Raw genomic sequence first — 23,196 nt, forward strand, 5'->3', positions numbered from 1 at the left:
TAGTGGTGGATATCAAAACCCTAATCCTTTTTTTAGTTTTAGTTTATCTTTTATTTTATTTTTTTTATTTTAATTCAATTATGACAATTGAATTTTATTTGTTTGATTAAATAGGAAATTACTTCTAAACATAATTTATCAATTCTCGTGGGAACGATTTTGTATTTGCATGCTAAACTATTATTTGATTTTGTGCACTTGCGAGTTAAACGTACCAAATATTTGCTTATTAATTTAGTTGGATATTTGGCATAATAGGTATCCTCCCCTTACAAGCCGATTTTTAAGAGTAAGTTCTACTTAAGGTTTGTATCATTTGATATCAAAGCGAGGTTCCATCTCACGTGTTCGAGTCTTAGAGGGAATGACCTACGAGAGAGGGCTACCATGAACCTTAGATTCAGAAGCGTGGTAGTATATTACGATCTTAAGTTTCTCATATATCTTAAGTACAATCTTAATTATGATATATAAGTTCTTTGGCACTTTTTCCTTGAAAGTCGATTTTCAAAAGTGAGTTTTACTAAAAATTTGTATTATTTGGTTTCAAAGCTAAACATCACATATCAAGTTTAAATCATAGAGGGGGCGGCCTATAGAATAGAGAGGGCCATCGTAGATGTTGGATTCAGAGGCATGGTAATATGTTACGATTCTAAATATCCCATATGGCTTAAGTACAAACTTAACCATGCTTATATAAATTTTTGGACACCCACATTTTATAAGACGGTTTAAAAAATGAGTTTTACCCAAAATTTATATTATTTGCATTTTCTCACAAGACTATGTCAAATGGTACGAAGTATCAAATATAGTATCTTTTAGCTAAACATAGGAAAGAAAAAGGCAGATTTCTAAATATGAAAAAGAAATATAATGAAAAAGGCAGATTTCATCCGAAAGAGTGAAGGACCAATCCGACCAATTTATTAAAAACTAGCAAGAAAGAAAAAGCGCGTGGAAATAATGAGACAACTTCAAAAATAGGCCGTGATGGCACGTTGCTCAGAGTGCCGGTTGACATATTAGACAATTTTAAGAAAATATTAATTAAATAAAATAATAAAGTAATAAAATAAGGAATATTACGCGCGTAAAATCTGGGAGAAATTGAAACATCCGCCCCCGAACTCATCGTTGCCAGCGTTTGGGAAGCAAGAAAAAATAGTAAAGGGTTTTGGAGAGAGAGAGAAAGAGAGAGAGAGAATCTTGTTTCTTTGTACAATCCGTCTGAAACAATAACAAGTGTTGTTTTGGGTGTGCAGAGAGGCAGCTGGATTTTTATTTTTGATCCAACAACCTGTCTCTCTCTCTCTCTCTTTCTCATCACCTGCCTTTCCAACCTCCAGTTCACATTCACATGCATGTATTGTCTACAGAATCATAAGCCCAGAAAGCAAATTTTGGATTGCGTTTGAAGATTTTTGTGGGTTTCGTGTGATATATGCAATGGATGGCGAGGAGGAGAAAGTGGGGCTGTGATAATAGAGAGCTCTGTTGTGGTTTGGAAAGTGGAGCAGAAATCCTAATCTGGGTTCTGAGTTGTTCTTCTTCCTGGTGACATTATGGACCCGAATGATAAACCCCAGAGGTTCTACAAAGTTTGGAAGGGAAACAATGTGAGTTTCACTATCTCTCTATGTCAATTGGGTTTTGTTTTCAATGTTAACTGATTCTTTAGTTTATAAATTGAATTGCATTTTTTTTCTTCCTGTTTTCTATCTTTCTGGATGAATATATTAAAAATTACTCGATTTCGTTGTATTGGGTTCCATTCTTACTTGTTCGGTGTTTGATTTGTGATTATTTGGTTTTAGGATATGGATAGTGTTTTTATTTTGCTCGTTATGATTGATCCTCTGTTATTGATAACTGGAAATCTTGAAATTGTACTAGTTAGGGTGTTCTAGGTTTCGCTTTGCTAATGTGATTAGAGACAACAAAATGCAATAATCAACGCTGATTGTCGGATTTTTCGTGTTGTGGGTTCTATTTAATCAGTATAAAATTATTCAGGATTGATTATCATATGTCATCCGACCACACTACTAAAACATAACTACTGAAATTCCAGTATTTTGGTTTACCCCTAGAGATAAGGAAAGAAGAGTAGATCTTTAAATTCTCTCTTTTATTATTATTATTATTATTTTTTCCAATGTCTGGTTTGTCAAGGCCCAAGGGGGAGACGAAAGGAAAGGATTTGTGAGTAAAATAGCTGGGCCACCAAAATTTCCTTGAGAATAGGTGTAAGGGGGAAAAAAAAAAAGTACTAACACTAGGCTTTTCTTTTCTCTTCGTTTCTTTATTTATTTTTTATCTTGTAGAATGTGGACCAAAAGGAGTGTACTCTTTCTTTAACATTTTTTCCTTTTATTTCTTCTGCTTAACTTTCTCTTTATGAACAACAAAGAAAAATATTAGATTTTTTCAGTCTTTTCTTATCTTCCCTTTATTTTTTCTTGTAAAATGGGAACCAAACGGAGCAGAAGAGGGCTTTCATTTTTGGTTGTAATCCAGTTTACTTGACTTTAGTATCATGTCAGTGACGCTAATGAGAAGGGGGTGGGGGAAGGGAAGGGTTGCTTATCTAGTTAGTCTATTTTCTTATAACGTGCACATTTAAATTCCACTCATTTATGTATTTTTCTTCATTTCTTTCTTTTGTCATTTCATGATTTTATTGACAATTGCTGGTTTTGCTTGTTGGATTGGCAATTCAAAGAAGTTCTTTATATTTTCAACTGTTTATTTATATAAGTATCTTTCGTCTAGTGAGTTATTGGAGATAGCATTGACTATATTACAAGCTGATTATCCATAGGGGATTCTGTATTTACTTGATAATTAAAACACTATGTTTAAATCATCTCTCTCTCTCTCTCTCTCTCTCCTTTCTTTTCTACTGTTATTACAATTATGTTGACTGACCAGTAGATAGCAGAGAAATTATTTTAATGGTTATTATCTTTGTGTGTATATTGCCTGTAGTTAGAGGAAGAAAATAACAAGTTACTTCCTCTCTCTGTGTGTGCATGTGTTTGTTTTTGTCTGTCTGTTTGTGTGTGGATATGGGTTGTGCACAAGACCCTAAAATCCTAATTATTTGCACCAAGGCTTATCGAGTTGGTTTGAACATTACTAGGTCATGTCCCCAGAAAACAATAATGATAAGAATATTTGTTAATAGTATCACAGATGAATAAATAAATACTAATTAATGATAATTTATCATGTCATGCACAATATCTCCTGTCCCTCTTGCAGCCACGTTGTGTAGTTCAAATTGTAAAGTTTGGATTTATTGATCATATCTTGAGAGCACACCGATTTTACTGCTTTTTTTTTTTTTTTTTGGTTTGCCAATCAGCACACCTGATGTCTGTGTATACTTTTGTTATATTTTCTCCTTCCACATTATGGGTGCTTAGAATTTCATATTTCTTCAGTCTCTTATTTTTAAGAATATCTTGGCCATGACAGCTGAGTAAAGTTTGTTAGTTTATTTACTTTTACTTGATATATTTTATATACATGTGTGTGTGTGTAGCATATCTGTGTTTGAAGCTTGTGCTCTGTAAAAGTTCTAGGGAATTGTCTTTAGGTTTATTAAAGAAGCTAGCTGTTTAAGCATGCCCAGTATTGTTGCAATATCATCAGAGATGCAGAACTAATATGGCATACTTGCACTTACAGTGCCTTTTCTTGGTTTTTTCAGAAATTTTTCTGCAGTGGGAGATTGATCTTTGGTCCTGATGTGGCATCTCTGTTTCTGTCCACACTCCTTATTGGTTGTCCTGCAATTGTTTTTTGTATAAGGATTTATTTTAATACAAAGAAAAATGATCATCTGTGGAATCCTGTATTGATTGTGGGCGCAATCCTTGGTATTTTGGTAAGTTTTTTTCTATTTTATGTTTATCTCCCAATCATGATTACTGTTTCCAAAACTGTGCATGCCCAAACCCAGTCCTGTGTTGTTGTGGACACAATCCTCACTGTAGGGATGCCGCATGATATTTTCACAAGTGCATTGATTATTCAGAAACCACATGAATTTTAAATGAAGAGAAAAAAGTTACAGCCCCCCTCCCTTCCCCCAAAAGAAAGAAAAAAGCAGAAGAAAAAGAAAGCCCATAGAATGTGTTATCATTGTTTAGGCGGCATGCCAAGCTGGGGAGGCAGGGGTTATCCTCCCAAAACTGGCCAATTAGCCTTGGAAGGAGTCTACTTTGTTTCATTAGTATTTAGTTTTTGTACTGCAGTGCAGGAGCAGTTTTGTTATATTGTTGGATTTCAGAAAATTACTCTGATATAATTTTTCAACTTTCTGTAAATTACTACACATGTATCTTCTTCTTTAGGATATTGACTTTTATTCAAAACTTTGGATACTATCCATCAGACACAATGAAAATCAAGATGAAATTGTTGCAATTCCATGTTTATAACTGATTTTCCATTAGAGAATTGTTTCTTCATGCCTTTGTCTTGGTGCCTATATTGATAGCTTGTTTCTGCACTTACAGTAACAATGACCTATCAACTTTTGTGCAGGATTTAATATTTCTCTTCTTCACCTCTGGTAGAGATCCTGGAATAGTCCCTAGAAATTCAACGCCTCCGGAAGCGGATGAAACATTTGATTCAACTACACCATCTATGGAGTGGGTTAATGATAGAACCCCTCACTTGAAACTACCCCGAACAAAAGATGTGATTGTGAATGGTCACACCGTAAAAGTGAAGTACTGTGACACTTGTATGCTTTATCGCCCACCTCGTACTTCTCATTGTTCCATCTGCAACAATTGTGTCCAGAGATTTGATCACCACTGTCCCTGGGTTGGTCAGTGCATTGGACAGGTAAGTTCAATTTTTCTGTTTGCAGTTTTTCTTTCTTTCTTTTTTCCAAAGAAAAAGAAAAGGTTTAAGATTATATTCCGTGTTTATGTTACTCAATATTAGACCTGTCAACAAACTGAACTGATATACATCTATTTAAGGAAAAGCAAATTTGGTAAAGGTGAAAGGGGTTGCTGGCCATTACTTAGTCTTTTCGATATAATTTAATAATATAGGTTTATTAAGTCAAAAAGATAGGAATTTTCATTAATTTTAATTTCAGAGCAATGCAAAGGAAGCAATTAGAAGGCTGGTACATCAAATCACCAGGAATGCAATGGGTTGGATGTGGGAAAGGGAAAGTCCTCCTGAACGTATCCCTATTAGACATTTGATATCCTGACCTCATCCGAAACCCAATTTAGAAATTCTATCCTAAACCTATCCTACTAATAGTTGCAAAAGCTTCACCCACCAAAAACTTACCCACTTACTTCCATAGTACTTTTTGTAGAAAGATAAAATTGAATGATAAAAATCAAAGAAAGAAGAGAAAATGTACTTGTTGAGTTGTTTTGTCTAATCACGTCTATGTTGTCACATATTTTGAATGACCAAAAAATCATTTCATTCTGATTGATTTACACTTGTAGCTGTATACTGTTGAATCTTTTCTGAGTCTACTTTAAGTGTCGAAAATAATTGATGGATTGAAAATACTGTAGCAGTTTCCAAAATTGTTGGATGTTAGGAGGGGGGCTATATTGGAGTATGTTGAATGTTTGGAATTTCTTTTCTCATGCAATAATAGGGTATCTGGACTTCTGCTGGTAATGACCTTATTAAATGGAAATAAAGTTGGTTGTGAATGAACCTGGTATCAAAAAGTTAGTGAATCTACTAAAAAATAATTATGTGATTTTCTTTTTATTAATTATTAATATAAGCCTATACTCTTTTTTCCTTCGTCAATTTGATTCTCAATGGATATATGAAGTTTGAAATGATATTACCTAAAAGTCAGATTGTGTAAAGTGCGGTCTCTTTTTTGTTTGGGACAACTGCACCTCTAGCTCCTCCAATCACTCTTTGTTAGGGTATAGCTCCTCTGCAGACATTGTTTCATGTCAATTGTAAGGCTACCTAATTGAGCTGCTGTATACTGTCACAGGCCAAACACTTTTTTTCGAGCACTGGACTTGTGGCGCTTGTCTTGGACACCCACTGAGAATTTCACCCATTAGTTACCTTGCGAAAAGCACGCACATGCAGCCATAATTAGAATGTAGGGAAACAATGAATGCCCAATTTTAAGGCAGCAGCACTCTTTTCCTAATTAGACTACTAGTTTGTAATATGATGATAAATAGGGAATGGTATTTTATGGCAATACTAATTGGTGATCCTGGTGTGGCTTTCAAAGTGGTAAGAAAAGCATAATATGTATAAGAAAGATGCTGTAGTTAATTTACATGATATGAACTAGGAAATTGATGCTTCGAATTCTATTTGGTTTGCAAATGCTACTCAAATTGTTTCATCATACATTCTTCTGGAAACTAACAATACTTCTACATGTTGATCTGGTTGCAGCGTAACTATCGGTTCTTCTTCATGTTCATCTTAACATCAACCATCTTGTGTATACACGTGTTCGTGTTTTCTTTGATCAGCATTCTTAAAATTCTTGAAGAGAAAGGCAGTGTTTGGAAGGCTGTGCAACATGATATCCCATCAGATTTTCTCATAGTGTACTGCTTCATAGCTGTCTGGTTCGTTGGTGGTCTTACCGTTTTCCATTTCTATCTGATTTGCACAAACCAGGTAGCCTTATTACTTAAAATACGTAGAAACAAGTGATATAGACTGTATATTTTACTCTCTTGTGCTTCGTTATGTTACAGTCATATTCCTACGTAGTTATTAATATATCTAATGTCTAGGGTATGAATAGATTTATTAACAGATTATAGCATCTCTAGGGGATCTGTTTTATTTCGTTGTAAAACATTTTCCAGAAAGTATTTCCACGTTTACCTATATTTGGTGCAAATAAAAATCCCAACCCAACGGAAATATTTTTCCATTCAGGGGAAATTTACACCTGGATGGGCAGAAAATTTGTGTTTCGCACAACTGAATTCCCTCAAAGTTTAAGTAATTTTATGCCCTTAACAAGCAGTGCTTGAGTTACAACAATAATAAATAATAATCATATAAGAAGGTTATTAGGCTTCTCTTTATTCATCTTTTTCTTCTCTCTCTTCTATCGTTTTCTTAGGACTTTGTCTCTCTCTTTTCTTTCTTTCAGATCTCTCTCCCTCCCTCTCCACTGGGCCTGAAGTCCTGATATTCCTCCATTACACCCTCCGTGTAGTGGATACATAAAATGGCCTGAAGTTCTGATATAATTTAGGAATGGCTACAAATAAAGGCTAACATTGCATTTATATTCTTTGAAAATAACTTTAACAAAACATGACATTGACATTTGGAAGCAAAGGTATGATCATATGTACTTAGCTCACTCCTTAACTTCAAAAGTTCAACACTCTTCACTTAGCAAGCTCAGCAAACATTTACAATGATTACTATTGCTAACACTCTTGTAAACTATTCGTTCTTTTCCATTGTTTGACCCTCCTAAACATTGCTTTCCACACTAAGCGGTAGATCTGTTTTCTCCTCTTTAATTAAGACATTCATTTCATATTTCAAGTTCAATTCTTTTCTTTGAATGACCCTACTATGCATGTATGCTCAATTATTACACACAGATCATGCAAAGTGAGTTTATTCTCATTCTCTTTATAGTGTAGGTGTCAACATCACATGGATCTAGTCTTTATAGGGTTCTTAGGTAACCATAAGGTTCCCTAGATAATTCTGGTCTTTGGCCAGAAAGAGAGTTTTTTAAGGCCTCAAGGTTCAACTAGTGTGTTTGTGTGCGTGTGCTTTGTAATTCCAGCAACGTGTCAGCGAAGATCACTTCGTTGTAAACCCTACAAGTGTCCAATGATTGCATCGTTTGGACCATTAGAAAGGCAACCCAAAGAAAATTTATTCTAGGGTCTAATAATCGCAAACTATCTTTTTGAGAAAGGCCCTACAGCCACCTTTTTTGGTGACTGCAGTGCTGCAGAAAATTCTGGGGCAGCCAAATCTTAATGTTTGGTTACTACAATGCAATGCAACACACTGAATCACTCATACAACATGTTATGCCAATTTAAAACACTCAGGAAATTATTCAATCATGCTGTACAGACTATATTCATGTCAATTAAGAAAGAAATCAGATCCCACATGTTTCCTTTAGTGCTGGCAGCATGTATTGGAAGATCAAACATAAAGTTTAATTCAATTATTAATGTATTAATAGGTTTTTATTATGATTCTTATAGTAACATAACTATTCATCAATGGTAAGGCTTATTAGAATTCATACCTAAGCAAAAATCTACGAATAGACAAAAATCTGTTCTTTTGGGCAGCAACACTGTTCTGTGCAGGAAACAACCTCTTGCACTGATTTTGCAAGATTTAACATATTCAAATTAAGAAAAACACAAAGGAGATATTTTTCTCAAATTTGTGGAAAATGAGCTCTAAAAAACTCCATTGAAAACATTTGCATCTAGAAGCTGGACAGCAGTGGCAACTTCTAGGAATCAATTTTGGGGCTTATTTCGACTGTCCTGGTTGCAACCTTAAAGGATTTTGTTTGAAGGCTTTTAGGGTTTATCTTGGAGAGAGAGAGAGAGAGAGAGCTGCGTTTGTTTTCTTTTTGCTTTCTTCTTTTTTAAAACTGACGTGAGGCTTGGGGCTTAATTAAGCGGCTGATTTATAAAGTAACTTTAGGGTTTTAATTGACTAACAGCAATAAGGTAAACTGATAGCTGCTGCAGGGGAATTTTAGGGTTTTAGGGCTATTAGGGATTTTAGGGCAGCTATAAAATAAAGTTGGTTTTTTTTTTTTTTTTTTTTTTGGACATGTCCACACAAGAGGAGGGGAGGGTGATTCGAATTTCGAACTAATGACCTCCACTTCTTAAGGCGTGGTCCACAATTGATTGAGCTATCCCTTGGGGACAATGTTTAGGTAGTTTTACTTCTGAAATAAAAACACAGTTTCTTGAGGTAGGGTTGCAAGTAAAACTGTAAGCATTAAAACTAAAGTTTCCTTTCAAAAATAGACCTCTTTTATTTTTGAAATAACTTAGGAAAACAGCTCCTACAAAATAGGGATGTGTTAACATACAATTAGGACTTGTTTTAACAAAGAAAACTTTCCTTTTTGGGATAAAAGACAGCTGGGTAGATTTTGATAGGATTTAGACTTCAATTTTATTGACATTTTTGCCCCTTTTAAGTCTTTTTAATCCCTTTAACATATCCCTCTATTAAACCCACAAAATTAAAAGAGATAATTAAGGGAATAGCTACCAAACAAAAAAAAGAAAAGAACAAGCAACATCATAAAAATTACTCTAGGAGGTCTAGGGTTCTACAACAACACGATGTTATGGTGCCATCCCAATACTCAGTTGGAAACTATTATTATATGCGAACTTGATTAAGGAAAGGTATTGGATCCAACTTCTCTTAAAACCAAGAACGCACACCCATAACATGTCTTACAAAGTCTGAATAGTTCTCTCTAGCTGAACATCTGTTTGGGGATGGAAGGCAATACTAAATCTTAACTTGGTTCCCATCGCCTCTTCCTGAACCTTCCAAAATCTCAACGTGAATCAGGGGTCTCGTTTTGAGACAATTATTGTTGACACCCCATGCAATTTGACAACCTCTTGAACATATAATTGTGTCAGTTTCTCCCTCGAGTACCTTACCTTGATTGGAATAAAATGGACAGCCTTTGTCAATCGGTCTACCACCACCCATATGACGTCTTGCCCCATAGGTGCCCTAGGCAACCCTACCACAAAATCCATGGCGACTTCTTCACAATTCCACTATGGCACGTGAAGTGGCTGAAGAGGTCTTGTAGGTCTCTGGTTCTATGTGTGCTATCCGGATGTACAATGTAGAGTGAACGGTGAGCTTCCTCCCTACTCTCTTAAACTCCTCATCATTCGGTACAAATAATTTAATCCCAAAACCTCAATATCCCATCAATCATGACGTAGAAGTTTAGTGCTTCCCCTTTATTGACATTGGCCTTAAGCATCACGAACCTTGGGTTCTTCTCTTGTGCCACCTTAATTCTCTCTACCAACATTAATTGGATTACCAATTTAGCCATAAATGTTGGTTGTCCCTCTTCCACAATCTCTAAGCTGAGCCTTTCTAGATTTAATTTGGGGTAACTTCACTGAAGACCCCTAAACTTTCATCCGATTTGACAAACTCACCCCAAACTTCAAAATCTCTCAATTTAGTTCCCTGAACATTCAATTGCAATTAATTTGGACCCCTCCGTCAAATTTTAAACGTTAAATACCATTTATACCCTGACTTTTTTATAAAATTCCAACTTTACCCTTAATTCCAAAATGTTTCTTTATTTAAAAAAAAAAAAACAAAAATCAGGGATATTTTTGTCTTTTTTGTTATTTCTAACGGCTAAATTTGACGGAGGGGTTCAAATTGAGAGCAATTGAAAGTTTAGGGACTAAATTAAGAGATTTTGAAGTTTACGTGGGGTTTGCAAATCGAATGGAAGTTTAGGGGTCTTCAGTAAAGTTACCCCATTTAATTTTGATTGTGATCATCAAGGATGCTACCTCCCCTACTGATCTAGCCCACCACACTTGCCTTTCTTGGATGGTAGTTGATCGTGCAATCGTAATATATTATCAGCTCTTAACCATCTCCTTTGTCTCATTTTCAGTTCCTTCCAAATGAAGAAATACTTGAGACATTTGTGGTCTATGTATATCTCACACGGAAAAGACCACTGTCTACAGCTCCACAAATCATGAGTGGGGTAATTCTGCTCATAGTTGTTTAGTTGGCAGGAGGCATACGTTGCAAGCTTCGCAATTTGCATGAGGACACATCCCAACTCACTTTTTTTCTGCTAACCTAGCCTATGCTTTGGTGTAGATCCAAACCTAGAGCCTATATGCTACCGTCCTAATACATATAATTTCTAAGGTCTTTAGAGCCGATTACTTTGGTACCACGTTGTAACGCCCCTTAATTATTATGCAATATATAATAACTTAAGTGCACTACTATTGCACTTTGACGTTATAAATTCAACGAAATTAGCTATATATATATTGAAATTATATCCCTCAACAAATAACGCTTCATTTCATGTCATGGTTTTTCATAACTTTCATACCATTTCATAGCCTTTCATACTAGTGAGATCAGGCAGCTGAAATTGGATATGTCAGGTTTGACTAATACATTAATATAATTTTCTTTTTTTGATAAGTAATGTATTTTTTATGAAAAAGCGTAAGGCGCCCCTAAGAACAAGGCATTATTATACACAAGAGGCTCCAAACTAGTAGAAGAAACCCAAACAATACAGTAAGAACACCCACAAATCCACGCATCCGACTAGCCCTCAAATCCAAAACCCACATAACAACAAAGCCCAAAACCCCCCGAGGCGCTCAACGCTAGAAAGCGTGAGTCTTGCCTTTTCCTCACCTAGAGGATGTAACGTAACCTCTAAGGAGACATCAATCCCCTTACACGGATCCCCCATGAAAGTCCAGTCCAAACGGGTGGCAGGGGGGAAATCACTCAAAGGGCAAGGGAAATCTCTATCTTCCCCACCTCAGAAATCTCCATCCTCCTCTTCACTATCCACCAATTCCAAAGATGGACTGAATCCAACCAACAACTTTTGGGATTGGACCAAGCCTGTCACTGCACTAGAAGAGATAGGCGGGACACTTAATGCTGACACTGCCTTGGCGATCAAGCTATCATCCACTTTCAAAAATCTATTATCCCTCATCTTGCAGTTATAGCACTTCATGGGTTTAGAGGTGAGTAAAGACAGTGACAGCAAATCAAAAACCCGAAGCCTGAAGCCACGACACCTGACGAATCCTTCGGCCTAGGAAGCCCTCTTGGAGCCAACCCAGTATTCAAGACTACACTAGAGACCCTAACTGTAGGAACGGATGGAAGAAGGGCCATACCTGAAGCTTCCTTGCTTGGACCCAAAGCAATCGGCAGGGACAGAGGGTTGAGAAAGCCACATGGAAGAAGACTTTTCACCAGTTTAGGGTTCCCTCCATCATTGGGCCGAGTCTCCACAATAGATGATGCCGAAATCTGAGATTCTAATGTTATCTAGATGAATATCGACGACAAGCTTGCTGTCCAAGGAACGTCGACGACACCAGAACTCACCAGGGTAGACCCAATAGAGACCCCTTCCAAAACCTTTGGGACCAGACCAACCATCAAACGAGCCTTTGTCACATCCTCTATCAAAGTCTTTGACGTCCCTAGGACCAAACCAATTGTCAGTGGAACCTTTGGCATATGCTTTGTCAAAGTCTGATGTTTCTAGAGCCGGGTCAGACCTGGACTTGATAATGGAACTGGGCTTAAAAGGCCTTTGGAATAAAACAGGAGTTTGGACTTGGACTTATGAAAGGGATAAAGCTTGGGCTTGTGTGCTTGCCTAAAGGCCCAAAGACCCTTCTTGCGCCCAATGGGCTTACGACCCAACCCAAGCTTCACCAGCCTAGCCAAAATTGAAGCCATCACCCGATCCAAATCCCCTAGCACCTTCTCAAGACCACCCTTCTATGCCCAAAGGATTGAAAACAGGTCCTCCTTTGTGCTCTGCACAACCCTACCCCCATTTGTAGCATCACGTGATGAAACGTCTGTGGCATAACCAGACAGATCTCCATGAACTAAGACATTAATATAATTACTTGTCTAAAAGTCACATCTTTACAACTTAAATGCATACATAACCCAAAAGTTGCAAAATATGTACCTTCCAACTATATTGGTAGATCAAACTACAATGCCAAGGCAGACCAAAATCTACACAGTACAAAATACCCTCAGGGAGCGTGTCTACCCTCTACTCTATCTGCTCATCCCCTAAGTCGGCGTCCTCTGTAAAATGCAATAATAAAACATGTTTCATAGTTCCTGTTCCCATTTCAAGTCAAGAGATAGATAAATAAACACATCCCTTTGCACGGCTAAAAACTAAAACATCATATCATATTTAACTTGCAAAGTAAATTGTCATAAACATATCATTACAATCATCATATCATCTTATTGCTTTTCCCCGTAGCCATGCTAGGACATTTAACACATGTACCATTGAGGTTGGCGCGTCTCATATGTCGTACGTAGCCCATCTTGTGGCCACAGGATGGGTGATCATGGCTTCACGTAAACATCCTTCACTATGATGGCTTACTCAAGATAGAATTTACAGAGGTAATATCCAACTTCTTATCGCCTGGTTGCGTTGTGCTATCCCTATTCTTATTTATCACGCGGTACTGGTGTCATAATTAAAAGCTATGGCACATGCTCACACATACATTTAACATTTAATCATTGTTTTCTTAAACATTTCATTTCCTTTCATTTCATAACTTTCTGTGTAATTTCATATTGTGAGTACGTGCCACTTTTTACCTCATACTATAAATTTAGCTTTCATAAAAATAAAAAAAAATCCATTTTTCATTCTACATAACATATCAATTTCATACATCAAACATAACATACAACATATATGAAATTTATGGGCTCGCGTCAAGTAATAAAAGCACATCGTTTCATGCATGTTAAAATATTCAATAAATTTGCAATTTATCATATAATAAAAGGCATCATTTTATACACACTTAAATATCCAATTTTATTTGCAAATTTATCATGTAATGAAATTTTTTTTTTTAAAAAAAAAACATTATTTCATGCATTCTAAAATATCCAATTTAATTCCAAATTTATGGAAATAAACTTTTACATCATTCCGGAGCACGTTTACTTCGTTTGCTATATCCCTTGGTTCCTCTTTGTCCGCAGTGTTTCGTTTGTGGTCTACAAACCGCAGTGTTTCGTTTGTGGTCTACAATTAATTCTTTCTTGTTAGTCGAGTTTTTTCTTTTAACTTAAAATTAAACACCTAGTCCCTCTATTCGTCCTCTCATTTAAAAACCTCTTTTTTTTCTTAACCATATAGGTCTCTCTCTCTCTCCCTCCCTTACTACTCTCTCTCTCCACCTCACTGGCTGTGCTGTTGCACAACCCAATCCCTCTCTTCTCCCTCTTCAATCTCCCCTTCTCTTATACTTCTCTCTTCTGTTTGGGGTGGCGTGCACCATGGCTGTGCCGCCGGCCACCCCACTCTCCTTTTCCTCCCAACTCGCTTCTTCCCTCAATCCATCTCTCTCTCACTCACACAGAAACTCACACTTTCTCTAACAAAATCCCTCCTTCAAACACCATTCACACCCAATCATCAAACAAAAAATCTGGAAGAAGGGCACGGTGGGGAATCACGGTGGCGCGTCATGACAGTGGTGGCGGGAGACAAAGAGTCCATAGGAAAGTGGCTCTAATACTACGAAAAGCTTATGCTAAAATTTAATCGATACTGTAAGCGGAAGCTAGAGAAACCACCACTGGAAAGTGCCCTATAAGGCAGGTCTTGATCTTATTGACTTGATTTATTTGTGTTAGAGATGAGTCTATTTATAGGGAAGTAGGGTAAGTGAAGTGACTTAAGAAAGGTAAATACTTAATAAAGAAATTAACACAGATAGAAGATATCTTATATTCTGACAGATTTTAGCAAGGCTCTGTCATTAACTTAAAAAACAGTTCTGTAGCTTCTGTATTGCATTGAAATGACTAAGGTTGCCTCCATTTCCTGATTTAAGTGCTACATCACCTAGTTTAATTGGATCTGGTGAAGTAAATATATGGTCAGTCATATTGTCAAAGTTAGCTCCTAGTGAATATACAAATATAAGTTCAAATCTCTGTTAATTTTGTCCCAACTATTTGAATTGTTATACATTCTAATAAATCATATACGGCGAGTTTTCTTTCTACCTAAATCCACCTTACATGTCATCTCATTTGTCACTTACGAAAACCATGTTAGTCCCAAATGTATTGTATACCACAAGAGAAGTACCAATGCTTGATCCCGGTTATGAAAGCTTGGAGTTGCATACTCTTAACTGCAAGGTCAAGGGAACCTTGATAAATTCTTGTAATTGAGGATTAATCTTCTGTCATTTTGTTCTTATTACTTGCTACCCACAAAGTCTCCCAGTCTTAGAGATGTGATTCTTTTTAATTCTGTCATCTCTTACTGTTCGAATCTGCATCTTGTTGTCTGTGTACGTTGTTTTATAAGCATATACTTTTGTAACTGCACGATTGACCATGGATTCTCTTATAAATAAATGTCCTATAACCATTTTTCAGTTCTAACATAACAATTCATAGTGTGTTTTATTTTGTGAGTAACGTGATTTTTGAAGGAAATAGAGAGAATAAAATTTTCCTTACCAAGCCTTAAAGAGAGTACTCTCTCTTACAGGTTTCAAAAGGACTGCTCAAGGCTTCTTCTTATTAGTATCATGTATCTCAGATATTGGAGATTCTATAAATTACATCTCTTTAAAGTTATCTTAGAATCAATATTTGTATTTGTTTCAGGATACATTATCGGAATAGGCCTTTTATTGTGGAAATTTGTCCATATTTTTTATTGTGTGCCTTCAGGAAATTACGTAGAATTGTATACTTGGTTTTCAAAATAAAATAATAATTAAATTGCAAGAAAGACAATGAGATTTATCCTGTTTTGTCAGGCTGATTTCCAAGTTGCAAATCTATTTTGTGCTACTAAAGGGGTCATCATGTGCCTCACCTATAAAAAATAAATAAAAAGGGGTCATCATGTGCCTTTTCATAGACATTTTCACTACCGCGTGCTTATCTAATGTGTTTTTATTTGTTATTTTTTCTTTCTTTATTTTTTTGCAAACACGAACAGTCACATATATCTGCTTCTTTTTTTTTAAGGGATTTTCTTCAGATGTAATGGATCATAATTCTTTTATTAATTCTAATAAATCAATTTTGATATTTGTTTTACTTCAGACAACTTACGAGAACTTCCGCTACCGATATGATAAGAAGGAGAACCCATATAACAAGGGAATGATGAAGAACCTCATAGAGGTTTTTTTCTCTAAGATCCCCCCTTCTATGCATAAATTCCGGTCATTTGTGGAGGAAGAACATATAATGGTGGCATCTGTGACTCCAAATCATGGGGAAGCTATTATTAGCCCAAAGGAGAAAATTGACATTGAAATGGGAACTAAGTGTGCCGAGGGCGGTGATTTAAAACTTCCAGGAATTTTGCGACATTTGGACTACAGTGATTTGGAAGATAGTATGAAGAGCGTGGAGGAAGAACGAAGAGCCGCTTTTGATCCAGTCCTGCCTGTTGAGCAAGGATCAAAACAATGTGTTCAAAGCTCCACTGATGGAGATGGAGTGGGAACGTTTATCCAAAGATCCTCTACTGGTGATGGAGCTGGAGTGTCTGATCAAAGCTCCACGGCTGCCAATGGAAGTGAAGCATTTGAGGGAACCGATGATGGAAATAACCTGCACCAAACCACAACAGCACCAGTTTTTCAAGCATAAAGGTTTTTTGGTCTTTCCATTCTGAATTTTCAAACTTTTGTTTTTAGGGATAAATACAAAAAAGCCTCCTGCACTACCACCCATTTTCAAAAAAGTCCCACAAATTGACTAGTGTGACACTTAGATATATCAAACTATTATTTCGTGGCAAATGAGCCACTCCGTTAGGGTTTGCCGTTAGATTAGATGGAAAAGTGGTCACGTGACTACTTTTTTTGTATTTATTTATTTTTTTTCATATAATCTCAACAAGTTTAACTTACTAGTCATTAATTAAGCATTTAGCCATGATAAATGGTAACAGCTGGTTTGGGTGCAGGACATTTTCTGTGGCTTATACACCTTGAAGCAGATGGGGATGATTTGTTGTTTCTCTAGTTGCCGTAGTTGGTTGCTTGAAAAGGCTGTGAGTTCCCAAATATTGAAGTTGAATACATGCTCAGGGGCATTTTTTTTATGCTGGAAAAGAGGAGAGGCTGGCATAGGATTTTTCATCTCTTCATTATTAAGTTCAGACCAAGTTTGTTATAAGCTGTAAATGTCACATGCACTATTCCAAATAATGCGGAAACCTTCAACAAAATGGCGCCGGCAACAAATGTATAATGATCTCAACATTTGTGTTGTAGGTTTTCATTTTCCTTTGTGTTCTTCTTTACCACTTTAAATTACTCATGTTCAAGGTTTTTCTGTATTTGGCTGGAGTTGAGTATATATATCTGATGAACTGGACTGACTTGTATTTATAATAATGTGCAATATTCTTTTTTTGTTCCCTTTTTTTTTTTTGCATATCTCCAGCTCTAAAGATTTAGATTGAAGGATCTTCATTGTATCTGATTAGATTTGTTATCGATGTTCAATTAATCGTCATTTCTGATATATTGACTGGACACATGTCATAAGTGAATCGTGATAATAGATGTATGCCCTCGGTGTTGGTAAACAAAAATCGTGATAATAGGTTTTTATACAACTTTAAAAAAACAAATCGGTCATTCGATTTGTAGGTAAAGGTATGGGTTTTAAATATTTTGTATGAAAAAAAGGATAAGAGAAGTACAAATAAAAGTCATCTTTTTAGTCCATACAGACACCTTTGAGACACATTATTATCCGGTGGAAGTCAAGAAAAGAGAAAAAGATCAGAGCTCTAGGAGATTACATCAATTGTTGTTCAAACATGATCTACAGACTTGGAAAGAAGGTTATTCATAATAGGGCGTGCCTTACACATGGCCTCCAGTGCCACAGTTTTAGGCATGGTGATTCCATTACCTTCAGCCATATCTACTTTTTCCTTGCCAACCCTTTTCCACTCAAAGCACTGAATCAATGACCCCAAAGCTAATCCCACCGTTCGTTGGGCTAGCCCTGACCCTGGACATGCCCTCCTCCCCAGCCCAAATGGCATCAACTTGTGCGCCTCTGCCTCACCGCACTCAAATCTCTCAGGCTTAAAGCTGGCTGCGTCATCCCACACCTTGGGGTCTCTGTGTATGGCCCATGCATTCACCAATAACATTGTGTTACGTGGAACATCGTATCCTCCGATAATACAATCATCAGAGGCCATGTGGGGTACTAGTAGTGGGGCTGCAGGATATAATCGAAGGGTCTCCAAAATTATCCTTTGTAGGTAACATAGTTTAGAGATATCTGGTTCATCCATCAAATTCTCTTCCCCAATTTGACTGTCCAACTCAGCTCTAGCCTTCTTCAATACGTCAGGATGGTTGAGCAGATTGGACATCGCCCACTCTAATGTCACTGCTGAAGTGTCAGTTCCGGCAAGTAGCAAGCTCTGCACAGTATACATTAGAAAAAGGGTTAAACAGGAAAAATGGACTGATCATTGGGAGTATAGCAGCTATAATTGAGCAAGATTTTATAACATGGTTTAGCTAATTCAATGTCACGGCCGACACTTTATGTGCATCTATATATACAAATGCCCCAATTCCCATCCATTAAATAAAAATAGCCCCATAATAGATATGTACACATACATGCATGAAGCCACGTTTCCCATAATTTTATACTAAAAATTATAATAATCCTATCTCCACTTATCTGGAAAAACATAAGCGGGCGCTAAAACTTACCAAAATAAGGGCTTTGATAATTTGGTTCGTGTAATAATCAGGCTGTGATTTCTGCAAGGAAAGCAGATGGTCGATCATAGTGTTTCCCTCCTCCTTACCCTTCTTCTCGTCAATAAGAGCTTGCAAGAAGGCATCCATCTTCTTGGCAAGCCTCATCAGCCTCTTCTCCAAACCCCCATGATCAATCCACCGCAAAATGGGCACGAATTCTTGAGGATTCGACGCCCCTGCTGATGCTACAACCTCTATCATCATCTTCTTAAACCGTCTCGCTTCTTCCTCGTTCTTCACCTCCTCTCCGTACCCGTAGTACCGCTTCCCCGCCACCATTCTCATTATGATGTTAAAGGTGAGGTCCGAGAACATTGATTTCAGCTCCACCTTGGTGAAATCTTGGGACGAGTTGCGTCCCAGTTTGTGCAGCAAGCGCTTAATCTCGTCCCTTCGGATGCCCAAGAACATGTTGAGGCGGGGGGTGGAGAAGATCTCGAGCGCGCTGATGCGGCGGAGGTTGCGCCAGAGGTCGCCGTAAGGGACTCCTACCACGGTGCTCTGGTTGTAGCCGACAATCTTGGCCACGAGGGAGGGAGGACGGTTGGCTAAGACGATGTCGTTCTTGGTGAAGCATTCCTCGACTGCAGAAGGGGACGAAACGATAACCACGAGGCGGGAGCCGAATCGGAGAGAGAAAATCTGGCCGTATTTTTTAGAGAGGCTGTGGAAAGTCCGGTGAATGGGCTTTTTAACGAGATGGAGATGACCGAGAATTGGGAGAGAAGGTGGGCTGGGAGGGAGGTGTTTCGGTGTTCTTCTTTGAAGGTAGATGATCAGCTTGAAAGCAACGGCGACGAAGAGAAGAGAGAGGGATGAGTAGAGAAACACCATGGCTTCCATATTTGCTTCAGTGCTTCTTTCTGATATTTGATATTGAAGACGACAAAAACTGATTTGGCATGTTTTATATGTATCACGTGCTAAGACAGTGAGGCCTCCTCAAAACCTCACGCGTCAGTGAGTGCGTATGCATTTGTTTTATTTGCTTAATATATTTGATCTTTCGCCATCGACTACGTGTCGCATTGGCTAGCCGTCGATTTTTTTTATATTTATGGTCCCTTCAAGACCTCTGTTTTTTATTTTTTAGTGAATAAAATACTGTTTAAGTTAACAACTAAACCTTCTACAAACAAAAATGGACTATAATCTAATCGAGGCTTCTTATCCTCTTTCGCTTTTGTGGATTGACACCAAATTGAACCAATAGACATGAAAAAGCACATCAAGGTTGTCTCTATATATAAGCCGAGTGTCACCAAAACAGTGCATGTGTGATTTCTCTTTTATTTGCTTTATCTTGGTGTTGCCTAACAAGTAGCTTAAGAGTAAATATATACGTGGCCAAACCTGAGTGGCTGAGTTTTTTTTTTTTTTTTTTTTTTCCAGCTAGATTGATAATATATTAAAAGCCACAGCAAGATCAGGAATGATGCCGAACATAATATAGCAGTTTGCATAAACCTCAACAAAATCGAGAACTCTTGACAAAGTGGAACAGAAGAAAGTTGCCATGAGACCTGATCAGTTCTTGGCGTAAAAAATAAAAAAGCCAGGTTCCCAGTAGGGTCCACAGGGTCCAAACCCTATAAATTATTCATTGTCGACAAAAATTACTTCAAACACGGGGGACTTTGGCGTTAGCTTCCCTTGTTTGGTCAAGCCAAACACGTTAAATGTTTGATGTAAGTGAAGAGTGAATTAATGGAGTCAAAAAATTCAACTCTCATAATTTTTATAAAAGTTTAATCAACTCAACAAATCTATAGGAAGATTTCATTGTTTACCTAGAGCACCGTAGCGTAAATTAGTTAATTTATTCATTAAAAAAACTCACGTTTTTCATATTTGTTTATATATAAGTTGTTTTTGTCTTCTTTTTTTTTTTGGTGTGTTTGGTTGTCGTGTTGAGGGGTGCGATATATATGAAAATGGTGGAGATGTTGTCCGAAAGGGAGAGAGAGAGTTGAAGGGGGGGTGGGGTGGAGATATTAAATGTATGGGCATTTAATGCACTACTATCATTAAAATTTTTGAACAATATTACTATTCAAAGCACACTAAACGAAAAAAATTGAAAAATTTTGAAATAGAGAGGATCCATTTCCTAGGAGCGTCCAGGCTCAATGAATTTTTAGCAAATGCTTTTGATCGAGTTTGCAAATGCTCTCGATTATTTATTTTAATAGTTAATGAATTTTTGGGGGTTTGTGCACGTTTTATAATGGGGAGTATTTTTATGCATTCACGCACTTCACCTCTCCTTGTAGGGGCGGTATGCAAAGAACTTTCTATTTCTTTATATATTTAGTATTATTGAATATAGAAGATGATATTGTGTGTATAGAATAGATGAGAGGATTAGAGAGATGGATAATGACCGGGACCAATTGGACGAATGCAAGGGTACATATTATTGAGTCTTCGACATACTCTGTTATTTCCAAAGCAACAGATTATAAACAAGCTAAATAGATCTTTTTTATTAATCTCTTCTATAGTTTGGGCTTATAAAGTTATACTGATTGCTAACTACTTTGACAGCTAAGTCCAACTACCTTTAACTCAGGTCAACTATCTTAACTAATTACTCTCTCACTTATTTGATATAGAACCATTATAGATCTCTCACATTGTGCGGCCGGAGTCTTAGTTTAAGTGTATGTTTGAGAAATAGATTTTTAAAGTTAAAAAGTATTTTTTTGGCAAAAACTTTATTTTTAAGCTTTTGCCAAAGTGCGTTTTTGCTATTTTTAATTTTTTTTTTTTACCCTTAAAAGCACCTTCATTTTATTTTATTTTTTTACCAAATGAATACTTTTCTTTTCAAACGAGGTTTTTTGAGTATTAAATGCACTTTTAGATTCCTCAAACAAATCCTAAAAATGACTCCAAAAAGACGGTAGAATAAAAAGAAACCAACGCCAAGACTGCTGTTTCTTTTTATCTTACGAGAAAAGTTAACATGCAGACTTATAATATCTATATCATACTAAAAATTGCATTTATATCGTTTCAAATTACCAACAAAATTGTAATTTCCTTTAGATGACAAAATTATTCTTAATAATAATAATTAAAAAAAGAAAAAGAAAAAGAAAAAAGATGGTGACAGCCACAGGACACCGTGAGTCAAAAGATTCTAATTTTTAAGGGTATTTTTGTTTTTGTTTTTTTTTAGGATAAAAAAGGTGCATTGTAAATTTTTAATAATTTGAAGGGACATTGATGTAATCTTCAATTAAAAAAGGCATTATAAATTGAGTATTATTTTGAGAGATTTTTTTATTTTTATTTTTATTTTTTTTGGGTCAACAGCATGTGGAAATTTGAACTTCTTTTACCATTTGACGGAAACAATTATATATAAACACGGTAACCTGAGAGGTCTTCCTTTCTTTATTTATTTAGTTTTTATTCCATCTTACATTTCTTCCAATATATATGTTAGTTTCAATAATTCTCGTTCTTTACATTTCTTCCTAGCGGCTTGGCCTATGGTAGGTATCTGGTTCACCGCTTTAGGTATCAACACTATGACTTTCAACTTAAATGGTTTCAATTTCAACCAATCCGTAGTTGATAATCAAGGGCGTGTAATTAATACTCGGGCTGATATTATTAACTGCGCTCACCTTGATAAGGAAGTTATGTATGCATGAACATAATGCTCATAATTTCCCTCTTGGCTTAGCTGCTGTCGAAGCTCCATCTACAAATGGATAAAACTTTGGTTTTAGTATTAGTATATATGAATTATTGAAAATAAAGGAGCAATAATCAACTTCTTGTTCTCTTAATTAGCCTTATAATTACTATTTAGTTGTCTTTTACTTACATAAGTCTTTTTCTTTCTTTACTTTTGTTGAAGACAATTTTTAGAGGAATGACGTGGCACGATGTCCGAGGAGTCGTCAGGCTGCAAAGAATAACAAACAAGAGGATAAGAGTTGCCGGTGGTGTGTCGGCGGGGGATAACTCCGATGCCTACGTCAGTAATGTATTTGAGAGGGAGAAAGTAATAAGCAATGAGAGCTTGTGAGAGAATTTTCCGATTACCAAATAATTAATTGAAGCTTCCCTTTTATAGGCATCAGGTAGTAGTTGTCTCCCTAGAATAGTCGGCCCCACATTCTCAAGGATCCGTGTGTGCCATGTCGAGGAAGTGGATCATGGGTACTCTGCTATCGTGAGATCGTGGAGTAAGTTAGTGGGTGGCTTGGCCACGTTTGTGTCAAACATGGGTGCCCGAGTGATCCTTGGGTGCACGTGTCTTGATCTGGCACCCACAGTTGTGCCACATTCTAGCGAAGGTGGGTGCTGTGTTTGGGACGCTAGGTGAATCCCATGTTTATTGTTGAACGTGGGATTCCTTCATATGTGGAAGGACCATTGTATCCTCAGTAAAGAACTGTTATACCCTCGGTGGGCTGACCATGCATCAGGCTGGGCCTACTAAGTCTTGGCCTGGGTGTGGTCTATGTGGGATTGTACATTGGACTGGGCTTAGAGGCCTGTTGGGCCTTATGTGGCC

The 23,196-nt window shown here is 36.9% G+C and overlaps 2 protein-coding genes across 3 annotated transcripts; one reads left to right on the forward strand and one right to left on the reverse strand.

Moving 5' to 3' along the window:
* The first annotated feature begins 1,133 nt into the window (after window positions 1-1,133).
* Window positions 1,134-17,285, forward strand: LOC132191357 (probable protein S-acyltransferase 4). Of its 2 annotated transcripts, none has more exons than XM_059606321.1 (6): window positions 1,134-1,622; window positions 3,700-3,898; window positions 4,561-4,869; window positions 6,442-6,672; window positions 15,949-16,505; window positions 16,823-17,285. In XM_059606321.1, exons 1-5 carry the CDS (start codon window positions 1,579-1,581, stop codon window positions 16,501-16,503), a joined length of 1,338 nt encoding a protein of 445 aa, XP_059462304.1. In that variant the 5' UTR covers window positions 1,134-1,578; the 3' UTR covers window positions 16,504-16,505; window positions 16,823-17,285. The 2 variants fall into 2 exon arrangements, with proteins under 2 accessions (XP_059462304.1, XP_059462305.1); XM_059606322.1 differs by having other exon boundaries at window positions 3,722-3,898.
* A 276-nt stretch (window positions 17,286-17,561) lies between these two features.
* On the reverse strand, window positions 17,562-19,528 carry LOC132191356 (cytochrome P450 81Q32-like). The gene is made up of 2 exons (XM_059606320.1): window positions 18,609-19,528; window positions 17,562-18,307 (listed from the first exon to the last, which is right to left on the reverse strand). The coding sequence occupies exons 1-2, from the start codon at window positions 19,500-19,502 to the stop codon at window positions 17,681-17,683; spliced, it is 1,521 nt and encodes a 506-aa protein (XP_059462303.1). The 5' UTR covers window positions 19,503-19,528; the 3' UTR covers window positions 17,562-17,680.
* Window positions 19,529-23,196: the final 3,668 nt, after the last annotated feature.

The sequence above is a fragment of the Corylus avellana genome, chromosome ca9, assembly GCF_901000735.1.
Source record: "Corylus avellana chromosome ca9, CavTom2PMs-1.0".
NCBI lineage: Eukaryota > Viridiplantae > Streptophyta > Magnoliopsida > Fagales > Betulaceae > Corylus > Corylus avellana.

Excerpts from the sequence above, each read along its gene's own strand:
- LOC132191357 (XM_059606321.1), top strand. The coding sequence starts at position 1,579 with ATGATAAACCCCAGAGGTTCTACAAAGTTTGGAAGGGAAACAAT. Across the intron at positions 1,623-3,699 it reads AAGTTTGGAAGGGAAACAAT|TGCCTTTTCTTGGTTTTTTC; the intron begins GTGAGTTTCACT and ends TTGCACTTACAG. Across the intron at positions 3,899-4,560 it reads GCGCAATCCTTGGTATTTTG|GATTTAATATTTCTCTTCTT; the intron begins GTAAGTTTTTTT and ends ACTTTTGTGCAG.
- LOC132191356 (XM_059606320.1), bottom strand. The coding sequence starts at position 19,502 with ATGGAAGCCATGGTGTTTCTCTACTCATCCCTCTCTCTTCTCTTCGTC. Across the intron at positions 18,308-18,608 it reads TTATCAAAGCCCTTATTTTG|AGCTTGCTACTTGCCGGAAC; the intron begins GTAAGTTTTAGC and ends TATACTGTGCAG.